Source organism: Lepus europaeus, chromosome X, assembly GCF_033115175.1.
Source record: "Lepus europaeus isolate LE1 chromosome X, mLepTim1.pri, whole genome shotgun sequence".
In the NCBI taxonomy this organism is placed as follows: domain Eukaryota; kingdom Metazoa; phylum Chordata; class Mammalia; order Lagomorpha; family Leporidae; genus Lepus; species Lepus europaeus.
In genome coordinates this window covers 52,660,606-52,683,000 of record NC_084850.1, presented here as the reverse complement: position 1 = coordinate 52,683,000, position 22,395 = coordinate 52,660,606, and the positions used below count along the sequence as shown (strand labels likewise).

General features: G+C 42.0%; 1 protein-coding gene across 1 annotated transcript in view; it reads left to right on the top strand.

Annotated features, from left to right (window-relative positions):
- TRPC5 (transient receptor potential cation channel subfamily C member 5) overlaps positions 1–22,395 on the top strand; it is a 166,125-nt gene that overhangs the window by 110,263 nt on the left and 33,467 nt on the right. Inside the window, exons 5-6 of the mRNA XM_062183541.1 lie at positions 2,159–2,481; positions 11,458–11,653. Coding sequence (XP_062039525.1) covers positions 2,159–2,481; positions 11,458–11,653 — 519 coding nt within the window. The remainder of the gene's footprint in view (positions 1–2,158; positions 2,482–11,457; positions 11,654–22,395) is intronic.

Below are 22,395 nucleotides of genomic sequence, written 5' to 3'. Positions count from 1 at the left end.
GTCTCTAGACAATCAGTCTAGCACAATTTTTATCAAATCTTACTTATATTATAGTTGGTATCACAGCAAAGATGTTAGATAGCCCTTTATAAGTTTTGAGGTATATGTGAGAGATGGAGATTCTTTGCAGATGACAAAACAAAGCTACGTATTAAAAATTGGAAATTATCAACTGGAATAAGTACAAGGGTACGGCAACAAGTTTGTGGAAAATAGAATTAAAGAAATTTATTTTGGTAAAAAACTTTTTTGAAATCCATACATCCTTGGGCCAGCACTGTGGTATAGTGGGTAAGGCCACTGCCTGCAATGCCGGTATGCCATATGGGCGCCAGTTCCAGCCCCACTTGCTTCATTTCTGATCCAGCTCTCTGCAACGACCTGGCAGGGAAGTGGAAGATGGCCCAAATCCTTGAGACCCTGCACTCACATCAGAGAAATGGAGGAAGCTCCTGGCTCCTGGCTTCGGATAGGCAGTTCCAGCTGTTGTGGCCATTTGGGGAGTGAACCATCGGATGGAAGACCTCTCTCTCTCTCTCTCTCTCTCTCTCTCTCTCTGCCTCTGCCTCTTTGTAACTCTGACTTTCAAATAAATAAAATAAATCTTTTAAAAAACAAGAAATCCATACATCCTTATTTCATTATACATATTTTCCACAAACTTTTTGAAGATATTTAATATAGATCATAATTTGGGGTTTTATTTCTGCCCTCTCTGGAGTTCACAGCAATGCAGTGAATTCTTTTTTTTTCTGGTGGGGGGGCAGGGAATGTGGGAATACAAGAGTTGGTCAAGAGTACTTAAAACTAATTGGCCATCTTAAGGTCTATCTGAAACAGAAGCACAAATTTGTGATATGATTTTCCCAAACTCCTCTGACAGTGAAGAATATTGGATACACATAAGTGATTTTAATGATACCAGTTTCCTCAGTCGGAACTGAAGCACACTTTAGAAATGCTAACAATATGATTTGGTCCCTAAAGCAACATTTTCTCAGGAAATTTGTTTACATTTAGTCCTGAGAAATTAAAATTAGATGAGAGCTCAAAGCAATATGCTTCAGATCGAATCACAGGCAAAAATCTACTTCTATCCTGGGGAGGGCAATAATTAGTTTCTTGTATTTTTGTAACATCTCCCCTTATGGAGTACACAGATTTTTGCATATGGATACAGAATCGCAAACATGTGCAGTGAGTAGGAGTACACATTATCCTCATTTCATGATGAAATTGGAAGATACAGGCAGTGTTAAGTGACAATACCACCCAAATTGGAGCTGAGATCCTACAATGAAGTCATCCTTTTCACAAGACTACCCCCCAGTGTTTCAGGAGTTGGAAGCCTGATGTACGGCTGGAAAATAAGCAACTAATCTCAGAAATACTGGCTCTTCCCCTCCTTACAACCCCTGAGTCTTCATTTGTGCTAGAGTGTGATTCTAACTTGTATGACTGTCAAAGCAACAGTAAAATGCATCCATATGCCACTGTGTGGGGCACTACAAAATTCACTAACTGAAAGATAGCCATGCCACTTGCAGTAGTATAGAATGCCATGCAGGATGCTGGAAAATCAGCAGAAAGTTCCAGTGAGTTGCTTGTATGGCTGCTATATCAGCCCCAAACTTCAGTCAGCAGGAGAATGAAGATGAACACCACACCCCAAGGAGGCTTCAATCTATCCCTTGTCCTTCAGGAACTGCAAGTTTTCCCTGGTGTTCAGAACCCAGTGGGGGATTGAGATAGTAGATGTCATTTGGAATATTATTAGGAAGCAGGATGCTTTATCCCCTTCCCTACTTTGTGTCAGTGGTTTCAGAGGCACCCCCGATAATAATCTAATAAACCTTAGAAAATGGCTATTGATAAACCCCAGGTGGTTGCTCCAGATGATTGTTCCAAAATTCACTGTGCTGTATGCATGTGCTAGGTAGATATTTTGATGATAGTGGGAGGAAAAGAGTTATTAGCATCATGAATTGATTGGATGGGAGAAAAAAGACAAACAGTGCCCTGCGTGAAGCCTGTTGTATAAATGAATGCTTACTGCATATTTTGATGACTTTATTTGGATGTCAAAAGGTGGAAAAGGGGGAAAGTTTTGTGAGTGCTCACTGTACCTCTCATCTTGTGCACTTGTTGTTTCTTTCAGTATAATGGTTCTCGGCCAAGGGAGGAATGGGAAATGTGGCACCCGACTCTGATTGCAGAAGCACTCTTCGCAATATCCAACATTTTGAGTTCATTGCGTCTCATATCCCTGTTCACAGCCAACTCTCATTTAGGGCCTCTGCAGATCTCTTTGGGACGCATGCTGCTTGATATCCTCAAATTCCTCTTTATCTACTGCCTGGTATTGCTGGCCTTTGCCAATGGACTGAACCAGCTTTACTTTTATTATGAGACCAGAGCTATCGATGAGCCTAACAACTGCAAGGGGATCCGATGTGAGAAACAGAACAATGCCTTCTCCACGTAAGACCCCATCTCTGACTCTTTCACCTTTTATTCTGCTTTCTTCTTTTTGCTCTATTTTTATTCCACAACTTTGACACTGCCTCTTAACAATGCAAAGTTCACCATGGACCCACGCAAAGGGCCTGAGGCAGAAGGAGGGGTCTTCTCTTACTACAGGAGATTAGGAGAGAAATGGAGTTAAGAGAAGTTAAAAAGAATCAAGTACTCATATGGGCTCCCAAAAACTCATCTAAGGAGTTGGTTCTAACTATGGTGATATCACTCCATATTTTTTAGAGAATTCATTAATTTTTTAAATGAATGGAGATGAGGGAGCTAATTCTTCACTCAAAAACTGGCACTCACCAAAGAAATAAACAGCAAGCCTTTTTCTCTGAACAAGTGGTAAACAAAGCTAACTATTCTAAATCAAGCCCAAAAAATAAAGGAGGATGCAAAAATATCTTACCGTACCCCTTTCTGTGGGAGTAAGCTAGAGGAGGGACAGGCTGAGAGCAAGATCAGTCAGCTTACCTGAGAGATTAATTTCAGGTTTCAAGTGCATCAAGAGGCACCAAACACTGATTGAAAATATCTCCCACTCCCACTTGGGATGCAAGAGACAGGTCATGATTTTTGTCCAAGAGTGCACTGCCTCCAGACACATGGAGCTCCTGTGTCTTTTCTCTGTAATGTCAGACCTACTTCTGTGGGACCTTCAAGCTTCTGGAATGGCTTTTATTTTCTGACAAATACAGTGTTAAGGGAAACAAACAATGGAAAGAAAACAAGTACATGTCAAGCAATGTGTTAGGTTAGGAGCTATGTTGAGCTGACCTTGGACTCAGAGTCCTACACCTTGTCCATCTCCACTGCCATTCTGGAGGGCACAACTCATTCCTGGTATTCACAGCAATGACCCCAAGGTTGTGCGAGATTAGTAATCATTAAAATAAGATGTGATTTTTTTCTTTAAGTCTAAAAATGTAGACAGTGTAGTGGACTCCAAAATCCTAGAAATGTGCTCAGTAACGAAGACCAGGAAGAAAAGAGGTTTCTGCTTGACCCTAGAGGTGCACTGAAAAAGAGGGGGATAAAGCAACAGCACCTGGCCTGCCCCTCTGATTTGCCTCTAGCAGCATATTCCTAAAATGTGTTACCAAAAGCCCAACTTAACAGACATGAAAACAGATTCTATGATCGAGTGAGTTTTGGAAATGCTGGGAAAAAGTTGCAAAGATTTCTTTCCTGCAGGACTTTTTGGAGCCTTTCATCTATGAATCCACAAGGTAGGGAGAGGTTTTCCCAAATACATTAGCTACAGACACTCCTCCCCCTCCTGCTCCTCCTCCTCCATAATTTTCAAATGCTCTCTCCTGGAGAATGCTCCAGTGGGGGGAAAATATGCAAACTGTTGGCTCACTAGGTTGCCCATTGCAGCACCTACACCCTCCACTAGGCCACATTCCAATACCTCTTCCCAGAACTCAGGGGAAAACCTTGAATGGAGAAAGCAGATTCATTTGAAAGTAAAAAGAGGCCCCAAAAGGGTTGGCAAAGATATAGTGCTGTTTAGGGGAAGCCAACTCAGAGTGTCCAATGGGGATTCATCACCTTATTAGTGTCTCTGGACTGGGACCTGCTTCATCTCCAGCATTACTCCGGAGACTGAATTCACATCTGTGTGTTTTCAACATAAAGAGCAATTTTTGGTGGCTTGAGCACCAGGAGACTGCATTTGTTCCCCTCAAAGTGTTCAACAGAATTGAACCCCTTTTCTAGGCTAGGCCCCTGCCAAATATGCTTTCATGTGAACTCTGCTGAGGAAGTGTATGAAATACGTCCTTGCATTTTCATACCAATTAGTAACACCTCTGTTGCCAACTGACATTTTGCTACCATCACTTGCCCAGCAGGGGCAGTTGACACGAATGGGCACCTGTCAAATGAAATTATGTCTTGAGATGTCAGTTTTGAAAAGGCATTGCCATGCTGGGGCCAAATCAGCAGTAACATTACCTCAACTTTCCCTTTACCTGTTGATTTTTTTTCTTCCATTGAACTCTGACTTAAATATATGCTTTCTTTAAATGCTTCAACTCGGGCATAATTGTAATACCTGATAAAATGCATGTGACGCAGTCAGAGTGTCAGAGATTCATTCAGCCTTTGGATAAAGGGAAAGTGTGCTTGTTTATATGTCTGCTAGCAAGTTATTGTTATCCTTTTCATTCCGATTCTCCAGAGATACCATTGCTATTATTTTCCTTGAAAGAGAAAAAAAAACACATGTTTTCACTCAGCATACAATTTAGGAGGAACCCATCATCTTTACTGACAGCTGCAGTACAGTACTGAGAGTGACTTGTGTTCAGTGTTCCATAATGGGACTACCTGTGCCTCATCTCCTGTTAAGAGAAGCAATGAAGGAAGCTCTCCTGTAAGATCCAGCTCTCATCTCCAAATGCCTCCTGAACACAACTGGCTGTTCCAGAAGACCCCCCAACACAAAATGTCAACTAACGTCCATATCTCCCTATCTTTACCTTCCAACCTACTTTCCCCTTAAATTCTTCTTGTTTAATGACACCAGCTAGAATCCCAGAAGTCATCCAGGACTCTTACCCTTCCCTTCATGAATCACATCCAGTGCTTCAGTCTGGCATGTCAGTTCTAGTTCTTGAATATCTCTTGACTCTACTCCCCATACAGGCGCACACAACTCACTAAATTGTCTCTCCTAAGGCCTACTGGTCTCCCTCTGCCTCTAGTCTTGTCTTTCCTCCAAATAATCTCCCACCCCCTGCCATGTGGAATTTTCTTTCTTTCAATATGCCTGTCTCATCCTGTCACCCCTGGCTTCATGGGCATCAGGGCATCTGAATCTTCTCCACAAAATCATGCCTAGAAAGCCCATCCCCACCTAGCTAGCCTAGCCACCTTCCAGCTTGTGCCAAGGTGTCACCGGCTCTAAAGCGTTTTTTTCCCTTAAAGATTTAATTGTTTGAAATTCAGAGTTACAGAGAGAGAGGGAGAGAGGGACAAAAATCCTCCATCCACTGGTTCACTTCCCAGATGGCCACAACAGCCAGGGACCAGGAACTTCTTTCAGGTCTCCCTAAAGTGGAGATCTGGGACTAAACTGGCACCCATATGGGATAGCTTTACCCACTATGCCACAATGCTGGCCCCAAATCTTTTTTTATTTTTTTTTGAACAAAAGTAGCCTAGGGTTTTATTTTTGTTATTTTAGTTTTCTAAAGAAACAAAGTTGATTCATTTTTTATATTCCATTTTTTTAAAGATTTATTTATTTCTTTTTTTTTTTTTGACAGGCAGAGTGGACAGTGAGAGAGAGAGACAGAGAGGAAGGTCTTCCTTTTTGCCGTTCGTTCACCCTCCAATGGCCGCCACGGTTGGCGCGCTGCGGCCGGCGCACCGCGCTGATCCGATGGCAGGAGCCAGGTGCCTATCCTGGTCTCCCATGGGGTGCAGGGCCCAAGCACTTGGGCCATCCTCCACTGCACTCCCTGGCCACAGCAGAGAGCTGGCCTGGAAGAGGGGCAGCCGGGACAGAATCCTGCGCCCTGACCGGGACTAGAACCCGGTGTGCCGGCGCCGCAAGGCGGAGGATTAACCTAGTGAGCCGCGGTGCCGGCTTGGATTCCATTTTTTAAGCCCTGCAACTTTGAACAGATATTGGCAGTCATCTACACAAATAATGAAAATGCATTAAAACTAAAAGTCCTCAAGGGAACATAAGCCTAAAGCAGTGGATGATGAGGGCTCAGTGCCACTTCTGCTGCCACTGTGCCACAGCTCTCTCAGGCTGGCAGCAACCAGCATCCCAGCTACCAGAGCCAGCAGGAGTCCATGCCTTTGTTCATCGTGAAATTGGGTGGACAGTTAAAAGCTTTCTGGAATTCTTCAAAGTTACTTATCCACTGTAACCCCACTCTCAACTGCAGGTCTTTTCCATGTTACACATGGCTTCTAAGTATATCACCATTAGAATACAAAATGTGTTGTATTGTAAATATTTGTGTGTCTCTCTCCCATCAGACTGAGATTCCCATCTTACTAAGCTTTGCACCTACCATAGAGAGTCCTAAGGCACAAAGGTGTTCACCATGCCTATTGAACTATTAAGTGAATAAAAGGATGAAGTCCAGTAGTAAGCCTATAATTTTTTAGCTTTTTGTGTGGAGATAAATGTAGATTTACATGCAATTGTAAAAAATAATACAGACAGTGGCTGGTGCTATGGTGTAGTAGGTCAAGCCGCTGCCTGTAACACTGGCATCCCATATGGGCATGGGTTTGTGTCCCAGATCTCCACTTCCAATCCAGCACCCTGCTAATGCACTTGGGAAAAAAAGCAGAAGATGGCCCAAGTTCTTGGGCCCCTGCCACCCACATGGGAGATCCATATGGAGTTCCAGGCTCCTGGCTTCAGCCTGGTCCAGCCCTGGTTGTTGCAGACATTTGGCAAGTGAACCAGCGAATGGAAGATATCTTTGTCTCCTCTTCTCTGTAACTCTGCCTTTTAAACAAATACAATGACTCCTTTAAAAAAAAAAGGAGGGGGGAATAATAGAGAGAAAAATCTGTAAACCTTTTACCCAGTTTTCCCCACTGGTAGCATCTTGCATAACTGTAGTACAATATCACCAATAGAAAATCAACTTTGATAAAATCCAGTGACCTCAATCACATCTAACAAGCTTTACATGCCAGTCACCTGCAGCCACAAAGTTGGGCCTGAAGCAATCCTATCTTTAACTGTAGATGATCTACTTCTGTTTCTGCTCCCCTTGGACAACTGACGCATCTGGCCAGCTCTGTCACTTTCCTAACCTACTTTGAGCTTGCTTTCAGCAAAAATTGTAGGTCTTTCTCCTACCTCTCTTATCCTGTAGTTGAGCACATGGTTCAAGAGCAAAGTCCTACTTTGATCCCTATTATATTTGATATTGTTAGCTCCAGCCCATTGATGTAAGTCATTGAAATCTTACAGAATCTTGATTCTGTCATCCAATTTATTAGCTATTCCCTCCAGTCTTGTGTCATCTGAATATCGAAGAAGCATGTTATAAGTTCTCATCCAAAGCATTGATAAAACTGTCAACAAGCTTTGGATTTGTTGAGTGGAACATTAGGCAGCTATTAAAATTATATATACATACACATATATGTATGTATGTATGAAGACTGTGTATATACATAAACATATTTTGTTTAGTAGTTAGGTTGCTGACATCTCATATCATAGTATTTGCATTCAAGTCCAGGCTCCACTGCTAATTCCAGCTACCTACTAATGCAATCCCTGGGACACAGCAAGTGATGGTCCAGTGGTTGGGTCTCTGACATCCACGTGGGAGACCTACATTGGATTCCCAGATCCTGGCTTTAGTCTAGCCTAGCCCCAGTCATTGAGGACATTTGGGTAATAAACCACAAGATGGTGTTCTCTCTGTCTTTCTTTCTCTTAAATAAATAAACAAATACATTTTAAGAGTTGACACCCAAAATGTGTAACTTCAAAAAAATAAAAAAAATTGTATGTACTATGACTGCGACTATATACAACTAGATATGCAAATAACAATCTATAAAGACAATAAAGGAATATAAAATCAACAATGTAGAAAGTTTGATAATAGTATTAAAAATAATATTTTCTGAATGCTGGCGCTAGGCACCATTGCAACTTTACATAAATTAATTAATCTTCACTGGCACATTATGAGGTAGACACTATTATTCTTGCTCATTTTGTAAATGAGGAAGCTAGGGTCCAAAGCAGTTAAGCATGCTTCCCTCACTCACATAGATGGTAAGTGTCAGATTCAAGAAGTCAGTCCAGGCATACAAGGTCTAGTCTGCCCTTTCTTCCAGGGAGGCAGATATAGGACTGGTTTTGTAAAGTTATGTAAGATTTGTTGTGTAAAGTTCCAACAATAATGGACACATATAAAGCTAAATAGAACAGAGCCATGACCAAGTAGGCCACTGTGTTCTCCTGCCAGAACACTATCATTCATTTCCTGCTATGCCTACTTAATCAGCAGTGATTTTTCTACTCTTCCTTTAGCCCATATTTTCCCATCTGAGCATGGATGCGATGTGGATGCAAACTTAGTCCCCAACAAAGGCTCTTCTTTTTGTTATGATTAGGCTTTGAAAAGGGACTTATTGGTTGTCTCCAGCTTTCCACCCTAAATTCAGTTAACATCATTCTTGCTACAGTTATCATAGAATGGAACCGCCCATTCATACATTCCTTGATTGTGTGCTTCTGTCACCTTTTATACAAGCATTTATTCAGCAACTCCTATGTCTCAGGCAATAAAGCTACTGAACTTCCTCAAGAAGTCCATAGTCTAATAGTTAATGCAAGTAAACATTTGGAATCACTTCTATCCTTAATGTATATTATATGCCAAGAACTGTACTGAGTCCTGTATGTTGCAGTTTGTTATGTGGTGGAATAAGGTGGGTAAGTGTGTTGGTGCCAGAGTCCAAAGAATTGAAGATGGATCCTACACCTGCCATTTCCTGCCTGTGTGACCACTCTGTATTTCAGTTTCTTGCTTGAAAAAAAAAAGAATAACAATAGTAGGGTTACAAATACTATACAGATGTTGCTCAAATTAGGATGTGGTTACATCCTGATAAATCTATATCATTAAGCTGCAATGACATTTTACACAACTAACCAACTGAACATCCCAGCTTAGCAGTACAGAACACTATGGAGTGTCAGTGGTTATCCCTTATGATCCTGGGAATGATTGGGAGCTACAGCTTGCTGTGTTGCCCAACTTCACAAAAGAGGATCTTACTACATATCGCTATCCTGGGAAAAGAGCCAAATTTAAAATGTGGATTAGCATTGCTACTTAACAGGCATCCCTTCCATACCATTAAAAAGTAAAAAAGTCACAAGTCTAAGCTTCATAACTCAGGGACCATCTGTAATATATGCAAAACACATAGCATGATTCTTGGCATATAGTAAGAACACAATGCTAACAATCAGTATTTTGCCTACCAATAATCATTTTTGAAATGAGGAATCTTGAAGTTTAAAGAGGCTATGTAACTTCCTTAAGGTCACACATTTAATCAGTGAAAGGGTCTAAAGTTTGCTCTCAGCTATAGCCCCCCTTCCCCACATTTCAATGTGATATGTGCCTTTATGGAATAAGGCTAGGGCACTATGTAGCATAAAAGAGGAGCATCTGAGCCAAATTTGTAGAAAAGAACTTAGAATAGACTTCCAGAGGAGATAGGGCTTCAGATAAGCTTTAAAGAGTGAGCAGAAATGGAGAGAGGACAGACACCGAGGCTAGAGGTCAGGGACAGGGTGAGTGCATTCCATACAGAGGTAGAAGCTTGTTAAAGGTATGATGAATTAAGAAACAGCAGTCTAGAGAATAGCAGAATGGATAAGGATGAGACCAAAGCACTAACCATGCCTTTGCTCCATTTGTGCTATTAAAACACAATTTGTGAAATACAGGCTGATGTTACTGCTTTCTACAAGTAGCTGGTTCACCATCCAGTTCTTTTTTGCTGGTCTGAATTAGGCCCAGAGTGTTAAAACCTCCCTATACTCTTTCTACCTTTAAGAAGATTAATTCTCCATCTCAAAGGTTAGATTGTCATCAAATGTTCAGAAGACTGCAGTTCCTATTTCCATTCTATAATATACCTCTCCACCTTGTGATCTGTTTATGAATGTCTTTCAGTATATCCAAGTTCCCCCCAACCACCTGGTATGGATTTGCCTTCCATACATTTAATATAAGTCTTCTTGAATCTTTGTATTTTCTATGCCCCTTCTTGAGATAACCAATTTCATATGTTTACTCCATGCTAAATAGAAATGGACTGAGTTTTTTCTGAAATCTTCTCCTTTAAAAATAAAAAAAAATATTTCTGAAGTATTAGGATTCCAGAGTTTGGTCGATAAGGTTTCCCATTCCTGGTATAATTTTATTATTGACCCTGCCACCAAGTATGCCCCCACTAGGTGATGAGAGCTTCCTACATGTCTCACCAGAATATCCCTGTCCACTTCGTGTGTCAGTCCTCCATTTCACCTGGGCATGCATTTTCCCTGGTGAGCAGATTGTATTGTGACATTGTGTGCCACAAGGCAAAAGAAACCCTGAACACCAAAAGCATATCACTACAAAGTTTGAGAATTCAAAGAGAAAATAATTTGTGAAGCCATGTAATGTAGACTAATGCAGTGGTTTGGAATGTCAGACAGACCTGGAATTGAATTCTGGCTCACTTGCTGGCCGGGTGTCCTTGGGTACATCATTCAATCTCTGAACCTGTTTCCTCATTAGTAACAACAAAATTTTATAAGGACCATAATAACATATATGTAGAAGTACCTTACATGCTTATATATAGTAAATTCTCAGTAACATTTAGTTAATATATCATTGACAATGGTCCATATGAAGTGTTAATTTGTGAGTGAGTCCTCAAGTCTCTTCACTAAGCTTAGCACCATCTGGGCCCTATGAGAGCCACAAAAGAAGTATCAGAAATACTAACTCTCATATTCACTCAGTTAGCAAGTGAAAGAGCTCCAATTTTAATTCAGTGCAATCGAATCCAAGCACCATCTTACCACCAATGAGAAAGATGGTAAATCACACAATCTGAGGATAAAGAGAAAGTTTGGTGCAGGAAGTAGCCCTTGAAATAAACCTTTAAAATTGTATGCTATGCATAGGCTAAAAGAGAGATGGTATCCCCAGTAAAAGAGAAAAGCATGTGAAATAATAGTGAAAATAAACAAAGTGAGGAGGCTGGTTTGTGTTTTGAAAGAGAGCACAACATGTGAGATCATCAGCCCATCTGTTGCAAAGCCAGCAGTCCCCTTCTTAAGGAGATCAGGTCACATTTGCTTTCTCTTTTCTTGCACTTCCTAGAGAATTAACTAGCTTGGTCTTTGAATTCTTTTAGGCTCTTCGAAACCCTGCAGTCACTCTTTTGGTCTGTATTCGGCCTTTTAAACCTTTACGTCACCAATGTGAAAGCCAGACACGAGTTCACTGAGTTTGTGGGAGCTACCATGTTTGGAACATACAATGTCATCTCCCTGGTGGTGCTGCTGAACATGTTGATTGCAATGATGAACAATTCCTACCAGCTTATTGCCGTGAGTAGCTTTGCTTCACAAGGGTGCTTACTTTGGTTTTAGGAGGGACGTCATTGAGCATAGAACCCACTGGAAGCTCAGTAAAAGAGTCTGTCTGTCCCATTTTATGTAAATTTACATTAGTTTTCCCAGTTGTTAGACTGGATTTCTTTTCAAGGCAGATCAGTTTAGACTCTTAGTTTATTGAATCTCAATAATCTAGAATACATGGTTCCGGTTCACAAGACTTTCTGGCTACCTGCTGAAACTTGTTAAATCTCTGATCTATTTTCTGTTTTTTTTTTTCCTCATATAAAGTAAATTTTAAATAAAATTTTAATAGTCACAAAATCATTAAAACTAAAGTGGTAAATAATTCTTAACAATTTAATAAAGATTTAGAACAAAGTTTGACAAAACACTATGTTTGCAGCAGGACTGGTATACACAGGCATTTCTTTGTTTTTGTGTTTTGATTTTAAAAAAAGTGTAGCTACCATATATAAAGTTTGTGTCTGGATTATTTTACTCAATGTGATATCCTCCAGTTATAACCATTTTGACGCCAATGAGCCAATGATAATGTTTTCTTGATTAAGTAAGGAAAATTATAGAAGCCTGAACACAACTTGGCTCCAATATGTCACCTCCATAATCTCCAGGGCTGATTCAGCTCATATGGTTTTGTAGGCAGGAGAGCCTTCTCTCCATCTTCACTGTGAACATCTCCCTCTCCAAACTGAGAACCCATTGCAATGGATGACCTTGTCAGAGACAATGACTATTTTTTTTTATCACACATATATAAGTAAGTGCACTCCACTGTGAGATGCTCATAAGTAGAGTTCATTGCTGAATGTTTTTTACCATCAGGTGACCATTTGGATCATCAGCAGTGTTTATTACCCTAGACTAGAAATGATGAAGTTGTAGAATGTGGGATCAGTTCAGGCCCTGCCTGGGGTTTTGGGTGCCAAGTTAATATATAACATGCACTTATTTAATTTATTTATTTTTAGAATTTTAAAATTTTAAGCTGACATATAAAAATTAAACATATTTGTGAGGTACCATGTGATATTTAGTACACATATACTTTGTTTAAATGTCCTAGCAGGATAAACATATCTATCTCCTCAAACATTTAACATTTCTTTGTGTTGAAAACATTCAAAATCCTGTCATCCAGGTTTTTTTTGAAATATAAAATATGTTATCATTATCTATAGTCACCCTACTGTGCAATAGAACAGCAGGACTTCTCACTTCAATCTAATGATAACTTTCAGTTTTGGGGCCAGCACCCTAGCTCACTTGGTTAACCTTCCTCCTGTGGCGCCGGCATCCCATATGGGCACCAGGTTCTAGTCCCGGTTGTTCCTCTTCCAGTCCAGCTCTCTGCTGTGGCCTGGGAAGGCAGTGGAGGATGGCCCAGGTGCTTGGGCCCCTGCATCCACATGGGAGACCAGGAGTTAAGCACCTGGCTCCTGGCTTCGGATCAGCGCAGCGCCAGCTGTGGCGGCCATTTGGGGGGTTAACCAACGGAAGGAAGACCTTTCTCTCTCTCTTTCTCTCACTGTCTATATCTCTACCTGTCAAATAAATAAAAAAACTTTCAGTTTTTATAATCTCCCTATCATTTCTAGAAAGGGAGTATTAGCAAAAGGGTTTTGGTTCTCAAGGTTTTCCTGTTAAGTTGGGTATCAGTGAATTTGGGTGTTTAGTTTATGTTAGGATGCTTACTCACCCCCTATGCATCTGTCTGTTGTTGAAAGGTTTTGCACAAAATGCAAAAGATCTGAGTGTTGTCTTCCTTCCTACATATATTTCTCAGATTTGGGTTGCTACTGATAAGTCACTTAGCCTATAGGAAAGAAGTTTAAATTATTTGTTACATATACATGTATATGTATATATACAGGTGTACAGACATACTCACATACATGCACATGTGTTGTCTATATTCTAAAATATTGTTCATAATAGGGAGCATTTGTGATCTGCTTCTACTAAGTACTAAAAGGAAACAGCTGTGTTGCAGCCGAGAGACCCCTGAGTTATCTCTTTGAAAGAACTTCTAACTATACATGGCAATGAAATATATTCTCAAGGATGGGTTTGTAGATTTTAAAAATTAGGATATAAAATTGTCTACTTGGGTGATTTAGATCCTAGGTAGTTAGATGGCAGAGAAGAAAGGGGATTATAATGGAGGAAAAAATATGAATTAAAATAACAGGAACTTCAGTCCTGATTCTGACATTTACAACTGAATGATCTTGGTAACTTATTTTCCCATCTTGGGCCTCAGTTTCTTCGTCCAAAAAGGGAGGGAGTTGGATTCAATTGTCTTTAATAGCCTTGCCAGCTTTGTTATCCTGAGTCTCCGCAGGAACATGGGAGGCTTATAAGGTCCTTTCTAGCTCTTGAATTGTTTATTGTATTTGAAATGGAATATAGTACTCTCCTTTTCCTCTCCTCTCCTCTCCTCTCAGTCCCTCCTTCCCTGTCACTCAACCAAAACTAGACCAAGAACTATGAATGACTTATACTCACCTCTAGTCCATTTCTAGAAGGGAACAGAGGCTAGCATGGAGTATCAGGGGTTGGTTTTTCACCCCCTATGCCTGGCATCCTACTCTCCACCCCTGCCCAGTTGGCAATATTCATGCTAAGGCCTTCATAGTTTTCTCACTGGGTGTCTGGCAGCTGAATATACCAAGTGAAAGGAGAAAGGAGAAAGATTTTCTTGTCACCTAATTCAGGGCTATAGTGTTTCCCACTGAGCTCAGTGACATTTTCTAGGAAGGGTGGCAATCAAACTCCAGCTATCCCCTCACCAACGCTAGTGTTAGGTTTTGTTTCAGTGCCACGTAGCACTGCATCCAAAAAAAAAAAAAAAACACCTTGGCTTGGAAGGGAGCCTGGGGTATCTATACCATCTCATATATCTGGAGTCATAATTAATCTATTCCAAATACTACCTGCTACTTTGAGATCCCCTGGGAATGAGTTTTTACCATTTGGAAATGAATGCAGTGGGATCCTGATATTGGACAACCTGACTCTAAAAATATGTGGATCTGCTTAAGTAGTGAAGATCGGATTTAATTGTTTGCCACATCTCTATTTATGTAGTGAATAGTTTTCAGATTGACCCTGATATGGTGTGTGTATTGGGATGTTATAAAATGGGAAACCACTGAAGATAAATTTTTCTGACTTACAAAAGTATCACAGTTTGACTCAGTCTAGGCAGAGACTCAGTTATTAACATACCTCACTGTGAAGCTATTCAGTGAACATTGTAGGAAACAGATGAAAAACACTGTGAAGGGCTGAGCTCTTTCTCAATGCTGCATGCAGGGTTCAGAGCTGCTGGTGGTGTGGCTCTATGTTTGGGTAACAATTTGGATTTCTAGGCCATAGGAGGCTGCACTTCAGTGATGCAGTTATCCTCGAGATACTGTGAAGCAGGGATCACTTCACATCATGTGCTTTGTGGTCTCAGCTGGCATCAGCAGATAAAGCTGGCCATATTGTCTATTATTTTTTGTTACTTGCAATTAGCAGTGATTTACTCCTCCCTTTATCATTGGATGTCCTTCAAGCTGTGAATTATCCCTTGTGACACTCCTTTCAGCAAAGCCACCTTTCCACTGCTGTTCCTCATTAATGTGCAAAAGTTCTAATGAGCAAAGCCACTCTTGATGCCATTTTAATCACATTAACCCACTACAAAATACTATGTGGGTGAGATACATCAGACACATTAAGTTCATTTACCTTAGGCTCTAAGGTAAATATGTGGCCCCGGCTCACAAAGGATATCGCTATTGTCTGAGATTGGTGCTCACACAACATGATGCCCATAATGGTGTGTAATGAGGCCTCATTCAGCAACTTAATAAGAACTCTTGGTTTCTTTGGCTGTTGTGGAATGTTCACTCTAACTCTGAGAATTGGTCAACAGCATGAGCTCACAGAGCCACAGCTGCTGGGTGGTTTGGGGAGAGTCCAAATACATAGGATTGGTTGTCTCCCTTAGGGTGGCAGCATTTGGAGGCTCTGATGATAGATGGGCTTTCCCACTTTGGAAGACAGCCATGCAGATTCATCCAAACAAACCTGGCACTGCAGAGACATCGGGAAAGGCTAGAGAGAGCTGTTGCACATCATCAAAATGCCAAGGACTGCAAATGGTCTCCCCACCCACCCCTGTCACCTGTGGCCAACCTCAGACTCACAATGTGCAGAGAAAACAGGAACATCTCATACAGTATGCCATCATCTTTAACCCTCTGTCTAGGATGGATTATCAACTGCTATGCACCAATAAGACTACCCAGTTGTTAAAATATTGAAATACTTTCACAGCAGCTGGCAAATACCTACCACTCCACCTGTTTCCTCTGCAACATCCTCAGATCTCCCACAATGCAACAAGTAAGGGAAACATCTAGAATAGACCCTGCACCAGTAAATATAGCTGGCATACATTCTGGTTGGTTTCTGAAGTGGGCTAAGTATCACTATAGTGGAAAGAACTCTAAAATGCTCCACCCAGATTTCCTACCCTAATCATCAGGACGGTGTATATGATGAGATATCAGGATTGTGATCATCTTACATTACATGGCCAAAGGGATTTTGCAGATGTAATTAAGGTTTCTAATCAGAGAGACTATCCAGGTGAGCCTCATCTAATCACACCAGTCATTTAAAAGAAGCATTTTCTCCAACTGATAGCTGAAGATGGTATCAGATATATCAAGCAAAGGGAAGATTTGATGTGCCATTGCTGGCTTTGAGAAGGAGGGGGCCATGTGGTAAAAAATGGAGGCAGCTTGTAGGAGGCAAGAGTAGCCCTCAGCTGACAGCCTAAAAGGAAGTGGAAAACTGGCTCCTGTAACCACTTGGAAATGAACTCTCTGTAAACAACTAAAGTGGACTTGAAAGCAGATTGTTTTCCAGAGCCTCCAGATGATGAGAGCTCTGCCACACTGATGCCTCAATTTCAATCTTGTGAATGTCAGCATGACTAGAGCAGAGTAAACAAAGGGGAGAGAAGTTGGAGATAAGGCCAGGGAGGTAATAGGGTCTAATTGTAAGGACTACTTTGGCTTCTACTCTGAAAATAATGGAAAATTAGGGGAGGGTTTTGGGCAGAAGAGGCATATGACTAAGATTGATGTGTCTGATTGACAATGGACTAAAGTGGGGTAGGGGCAAAGACAAAGAGACCAATTATGAGATGATTGCATTGTTCTGGACAACAGAAAATAAGTGGCTTGGGGGACTTAGACCTGGGTGGTCATGATGAGGGTGATGAGAAGTAATCAGATTTTGAAAATAATTCAAAGCTAAATACAATTTGCTGAAGGATCAAACGGGATATGAGCACAGGAGAGGAATCAAAGATGACAGCAAGGTTTGTTGGCCTCAGCAACTGGAAAGGTGGAGTTGCCTGTTACTGAGACGGGAATGAATGGGAAAGAAGCGGAGTTGAGGGGTAGGCAGAGAGCAAGTGTAGAGTTTGGGGCATGTGGAGTTGGAAATGCCTATTAGATATCTAATTGGAGACACTGAGGAAGTGGTGGTCAACCAGTCTAGAGGAGAGGTCCAGGCTGCAAAAAGAGATGTGAGAGTCACCAGCATATTCATGGTATCCTCATGGAACTAAATGAATTCACTGAGGGAGTGAGTGTGGATAGAAAATGGAAAAGACCTGAAAATGAGGCCTGGGGCAATTTGGCGTTTGGAGGTTGGAAAAATGAGGATCTATTACACTCAAAGTATCTGAGAGAAACAACCAGAGAGATGTGAGAAAAGCAGGATAATGTACTATATTCCCAGTATGCTGATGAGCTCATATGTTAGTAAGTGGGAAAGTCTGGATTTGAATTGAGGTAGTGTAATCCCATGACCCACATACGAATGACTACACTGTCATATCAACCTATACCTTGAGGGCGAGAAGCACCTGGATGCACCATTACTATAAAGGCCCTAACACACTTTGTTTCTTTTCCCAGTTATATCATGACTCTGCACCATCAAGTCCCTTTGTCTTAGCAATTCTGGTGATAAGAGCTTTCATTATTAACCTGAGAGGACAAAGGGTCCACTATCTGCCCTAACGTCTTCCACGTCTTCCACGTCTTCCACCTTGGGAACTACTGCCAGTTCATCCAATCTATCTGTGTCTGCATCGTAGTTCCCCAGAGCTGTTTCTTTGGAAAAAGAGAACAAAGCGTAAATTGACATCTTTCAGTCCCATTGAACATTCCAAACCATGGAGGTTATAGTAAATCTAAGGAATACTGGCCTCTTCCCAGGTGAAGGGGTTGCTTAATTCAAGGTGTAGGAATTTTATGACATTGGAACAGAATCATTTCAAATTTTAATAACCCACTTCCCTATGGGATGCCCTTAAGAAATCTAGATATTGATTCTTATCATCTCAACTATGCTTTTCCCTGCTGCCAAACCATTGTTTGGAATCTGATCAGGGATCACTATAGTTCACTAAGGAGAAAACAAACATTTGAGAGCACTGAGCATCTGTGTTTCCCATGTGGGTGGCAGAGGACTGAGCACTGGGGCCATCACCTGCTGCCTGCCCAGGGGGAATTAGCGAGGAGCTGGACCGGAGGTGGAACGCCAGGACTGGAGCGGGTGCCTGTGTGGGATGTCGGCATTTCAGGTGACAGCTGAACCTGCTGTACCACAATGCCAGCCCCCAGTAACGAAATCTTAAACGACCTCCATTGGGCCCGTGTTAAGGTCGCTAGGGGATAGTATAACGTTAAAGAGCACCAGGGGCTGGTGCTGTGGCGTAGGAGGTGAGGTGAACCAGCAGATGGAAGACCTCTCTCTCTCTCTCTGCCTCTCCTCTGTGTGTGTGTGTATCTCTTTCAAATAAATAAACAAATTTAAAAATAAAAAGAAGAAGAAGCACCAAGGCAGAGAACTGGAGGCAGATCCTGTGCTGCGAAAAGCTCTGGAACGCAGACCGCTTTTTGGCATCAGATTGGATTAATTAATCCCATTTCAGGAAACAACTTGCATTTTCTGGGAGGTTTTGTAGAAGAGCCAAAGTCTAGGTGCTTGTAAATGGTATAAAGACAAAGACACAGCCTATGCCTTTAAGGAGCTTGGCATCCGGTTTAAGGGGAGAAGTCCAACCTGGGTAAAATTACAATAGCACTACTAGCATGAGTATAGGAGCACTGATTACAGAATGCATAGGCTCAAGAGTAGTCACACTACTTAGATATGCAAACTAAACTGCTACTTAGTGTGGCTTTGGGCGATTTCATCTTTCTGCCTCATTTGACTTCTCTGTGAGATGGGGATAATAAGTAAGCTTTTCATCCATTGCTTACTCTCATCTGTGTTCTCTGCCCATTTCCTGTATCAAGGGAACTATATTCTCGTAAGCCCCTGCCCTTTGGTTTCTGGGAAGTCTTAAAGTAGAAGGAAGGAGGAAACTAGGATACTTCTTCCCCATCCCCAGCCTCACTATTTGTGGTGCCTCAAGCTGTCTCCTCCCTGGTGCACCTCCAACTCTCAGCAGGCATCCGGCCCTTCCCTCCTTGGCTCCAGCTTTTCCAAGCAGCTCCACCTTGGCTCTAGCTACTGCCTGGGAGCCACAGTTTCTGGACTCTGGTAAAGTTACATCTTCCTGTTGTCCTCAAACTCTAGGGATAAGAGGAACTTCCTGTTGTTGCTTCTCTTTGAGTTGCCTCACTACTCCCTGTTTAGCCTCTCAGCTGGGAAGTCATCCATTTAATCCCTGAGGTAAATCATCTAGATTTGAATGACTGAGAGTGATTTCTGTGTTTTTTTAAGCTACACCCCAAAGAATATCTGTCTGATTGGATTGTTGTGAGGGAGTTTTAAAAAGCACACATTGGACTGGACCTTGAAGGAATGGCCAAGAATGGAAAGGCAGAAAAGTGAGGGGAGGGGATCAGATCTCATTACTGGCAAAGAAATAGCTGGCACACCAGCAGGGATTGGCCTAGTGTTCCCTGGGGGCAGGAAGACTGTAGGGGCTGGCTTCACTCCTTTCTGCCCATGTCCTTTGATCCCTCAAGAAACTATCTTCTCCAGTGGGAATGAAACCCTCCCTGGCCACCTCCCCAGGGAATATGCTCTGGCCCCAGGAAGGAGGTAAAGAAGTCACATGGCTAGGAGCTGCCTGATGAGGTCCCAAGGCTGCCTGGAGAAGAGTAGTAAAAGCAGATGAGGTCTGTTTCTGTGGCTTCCCTCGGCCCCATTCTGGGTCCTCGTACTACTGTCTACCTGTTTCAGCACAACACCTGGGCTAAACTGCCTAACTTGGATAATACTCATGCCTCGAGCTTAGGTCCAAGCTGAGCTCTTTCACAGTTCCCTAAGTCTTAGCGAAATCAACAATAAGACTATTGTGAGCAAGCGTATCTGGCATGTAGACAAGCCTTCATTAAAGGGCAAGCACTGAACTAAGTGATTTCTATTATCATCAGAACTACTATGAATACCATTTTTGAGAACTTTTTGTTTCAGACACTACAAAAAGCACGTTCTAAAAAATTTATTTATTTATTATTTGAAAACGTGATATAGAGAGAGAATGGAAGAGAGAGAGAGAAAAAGAGAGAGAGAGAGAGAGAGATATCTTCTATCCACTGGTTCACTCCCCAGATGACCACAATAGCCAAGGCTGGGCCAAGCCAAAACCAGGAGCCAAAATCTCCATCCAGGTCTCTCGGATGGCAGGGACTCAAGCACTTGGGCCATCTTCTGATGCTTTCCCAGGCGCACTATCAGGAAGCCAGATCTGAAGCAGAGCAGTGGGGACTTGAATCAGTGCTCTGATACAGGATACTGTTGAAACAAGCAGCGGTTTAACCTGCTGTGCCACAACACTGGGTATTATATGTAAAGATTTATTTATTTATTTCAAAGGAAGAGTGACACACACATACAGAGAAACACACAGACACAAACATATACAGATCTTACATTTACTGATCCACTCTCCAAATGCCCGCAAGAGCCAAGTGTGGGACAGGCCAAACCCAGGAGGCAAGAACTCCATGTGGGTCTCCCACGTGGGTGTCAGGGACTCAAGTACTTGAACCATCTTCTGCTGCCTTCCAGATACATTAGCAGGGAGCTGGATCAGAAACATGGAGTAGTCGGGACATGAACCAGACTCTGATATGGGATGAAGGTATCCAAAGGAGCAGCTTAACCCACTGTGCCACAGTGCCTGCCCATGCACAAAATCACTTTTATTGCATATTATCTTCTTAAAATTTACAATAACCTTATAAAGTAGGTATGATTATTAATTCTATTTTATAGGTAGAGAGATTGAGGCAGAAATTAATGTGATTTGCCAACAATACACTCTTAATAAGGTCTGTCTGATCAAAATTAACTATGATACTGCACCTCCTTTCCCATATGCATCTCAACACACCTCTGCATCTGACCCCCACCCAACCTTTGAGTTTCACAGCTTCACCTTTCTATCTGGTTGACTGACTCACTGACGGTTTCCTAGGTTCTCAGCAGAGGGTTTGTCTAAGGAGCCTTTCTGATGGTTCTGGAGGCTAAGTGCCTTATTTCCTAAGCCAAGAAATGCACACATACTCACTCGCTCTCTTGTTCTCCTTTAGTGTGTTAACCGCCCTGATTTCAAACATCTGGTTTCTTCTCAACTTTGCCCCTAATACTCCTAGCCCCTCCAAATTAGAAGTGGGACAGGCCACCTAAGAGCACCACACTCTTGTAGTAGAGGAAACAGGGTAGTACTACCAAGCTTATTTGTGTTGCAGGAACTCATTCAATTTACACGTGCTGCCTTGATGCATCTCAGCCCTGTCCTTTCCCAGGCCATTGTTACAGGCCTGGGAAATGAAGCCTCCCTTGACATTTCATCCACACCAGTAGATGGACTGCCCAACATTAAGCTGCAGGGGGCACCAAAGGCTGACTTTTCAGACTTGCGCATCCTGCCTGGGCCTGGCCTGGCCCTCTCCCTTGTAGTCTGATACAGGAACTGATCATTTGATCACTCTGCATCAATGTCTGCTCCCAACTTTGTCAGGAAGCTGAGAGTCCACCTCTAGTGGGGATGAGAGTTCTTGCCTCAAAATTCTCAAGATATGCTTTGGCAGGTCTCAGTTGAGCAGCAGCCTCTGCTTCCAACAGCTGCAATAGCCTTTGATGCTGGCTGCTGCCTGCTAATGATTTGGTGACTGACAAAGATGCAAGTGTCCAGAAAGAGGACAAATGAGAGGAAGTGGAACTTCTTTCCCTGTGTTACAGGGCAACGAAAAAGGACAGATGCCTGAGCTTTGTATACTAGACTCACCTGGCTTGTATGCGCCTCAGAAATATCAGTGGTTGTCATGGAGACTATCTTGGGTAACTCAAACAGAAACAAGGCCAAGTGTTGTTAGTGACAAGCAGATTTCAATGCCCAAAGAATACGTCTCCCCATCTGCAGGCTAACTGCCTTTACTCTTTCATGCCTTCATTTAAAAATAAATGTCTTTTGGATGGATAAATAGATGAAATTATCAATTTATTGAAAGCCTACTATATGCAGTGCCACATTCTTAGCACAGGGAATACAACAGGTAATAAGTGAATAAGACAGACTGAGTCACCATTCTCATAGAGTCTACAATTTTGGATTTTCCTATTTGCATTTTATTTCTTTACCTTCAGACTGCCTTTAACTGTTTTGGGGGACATAGACT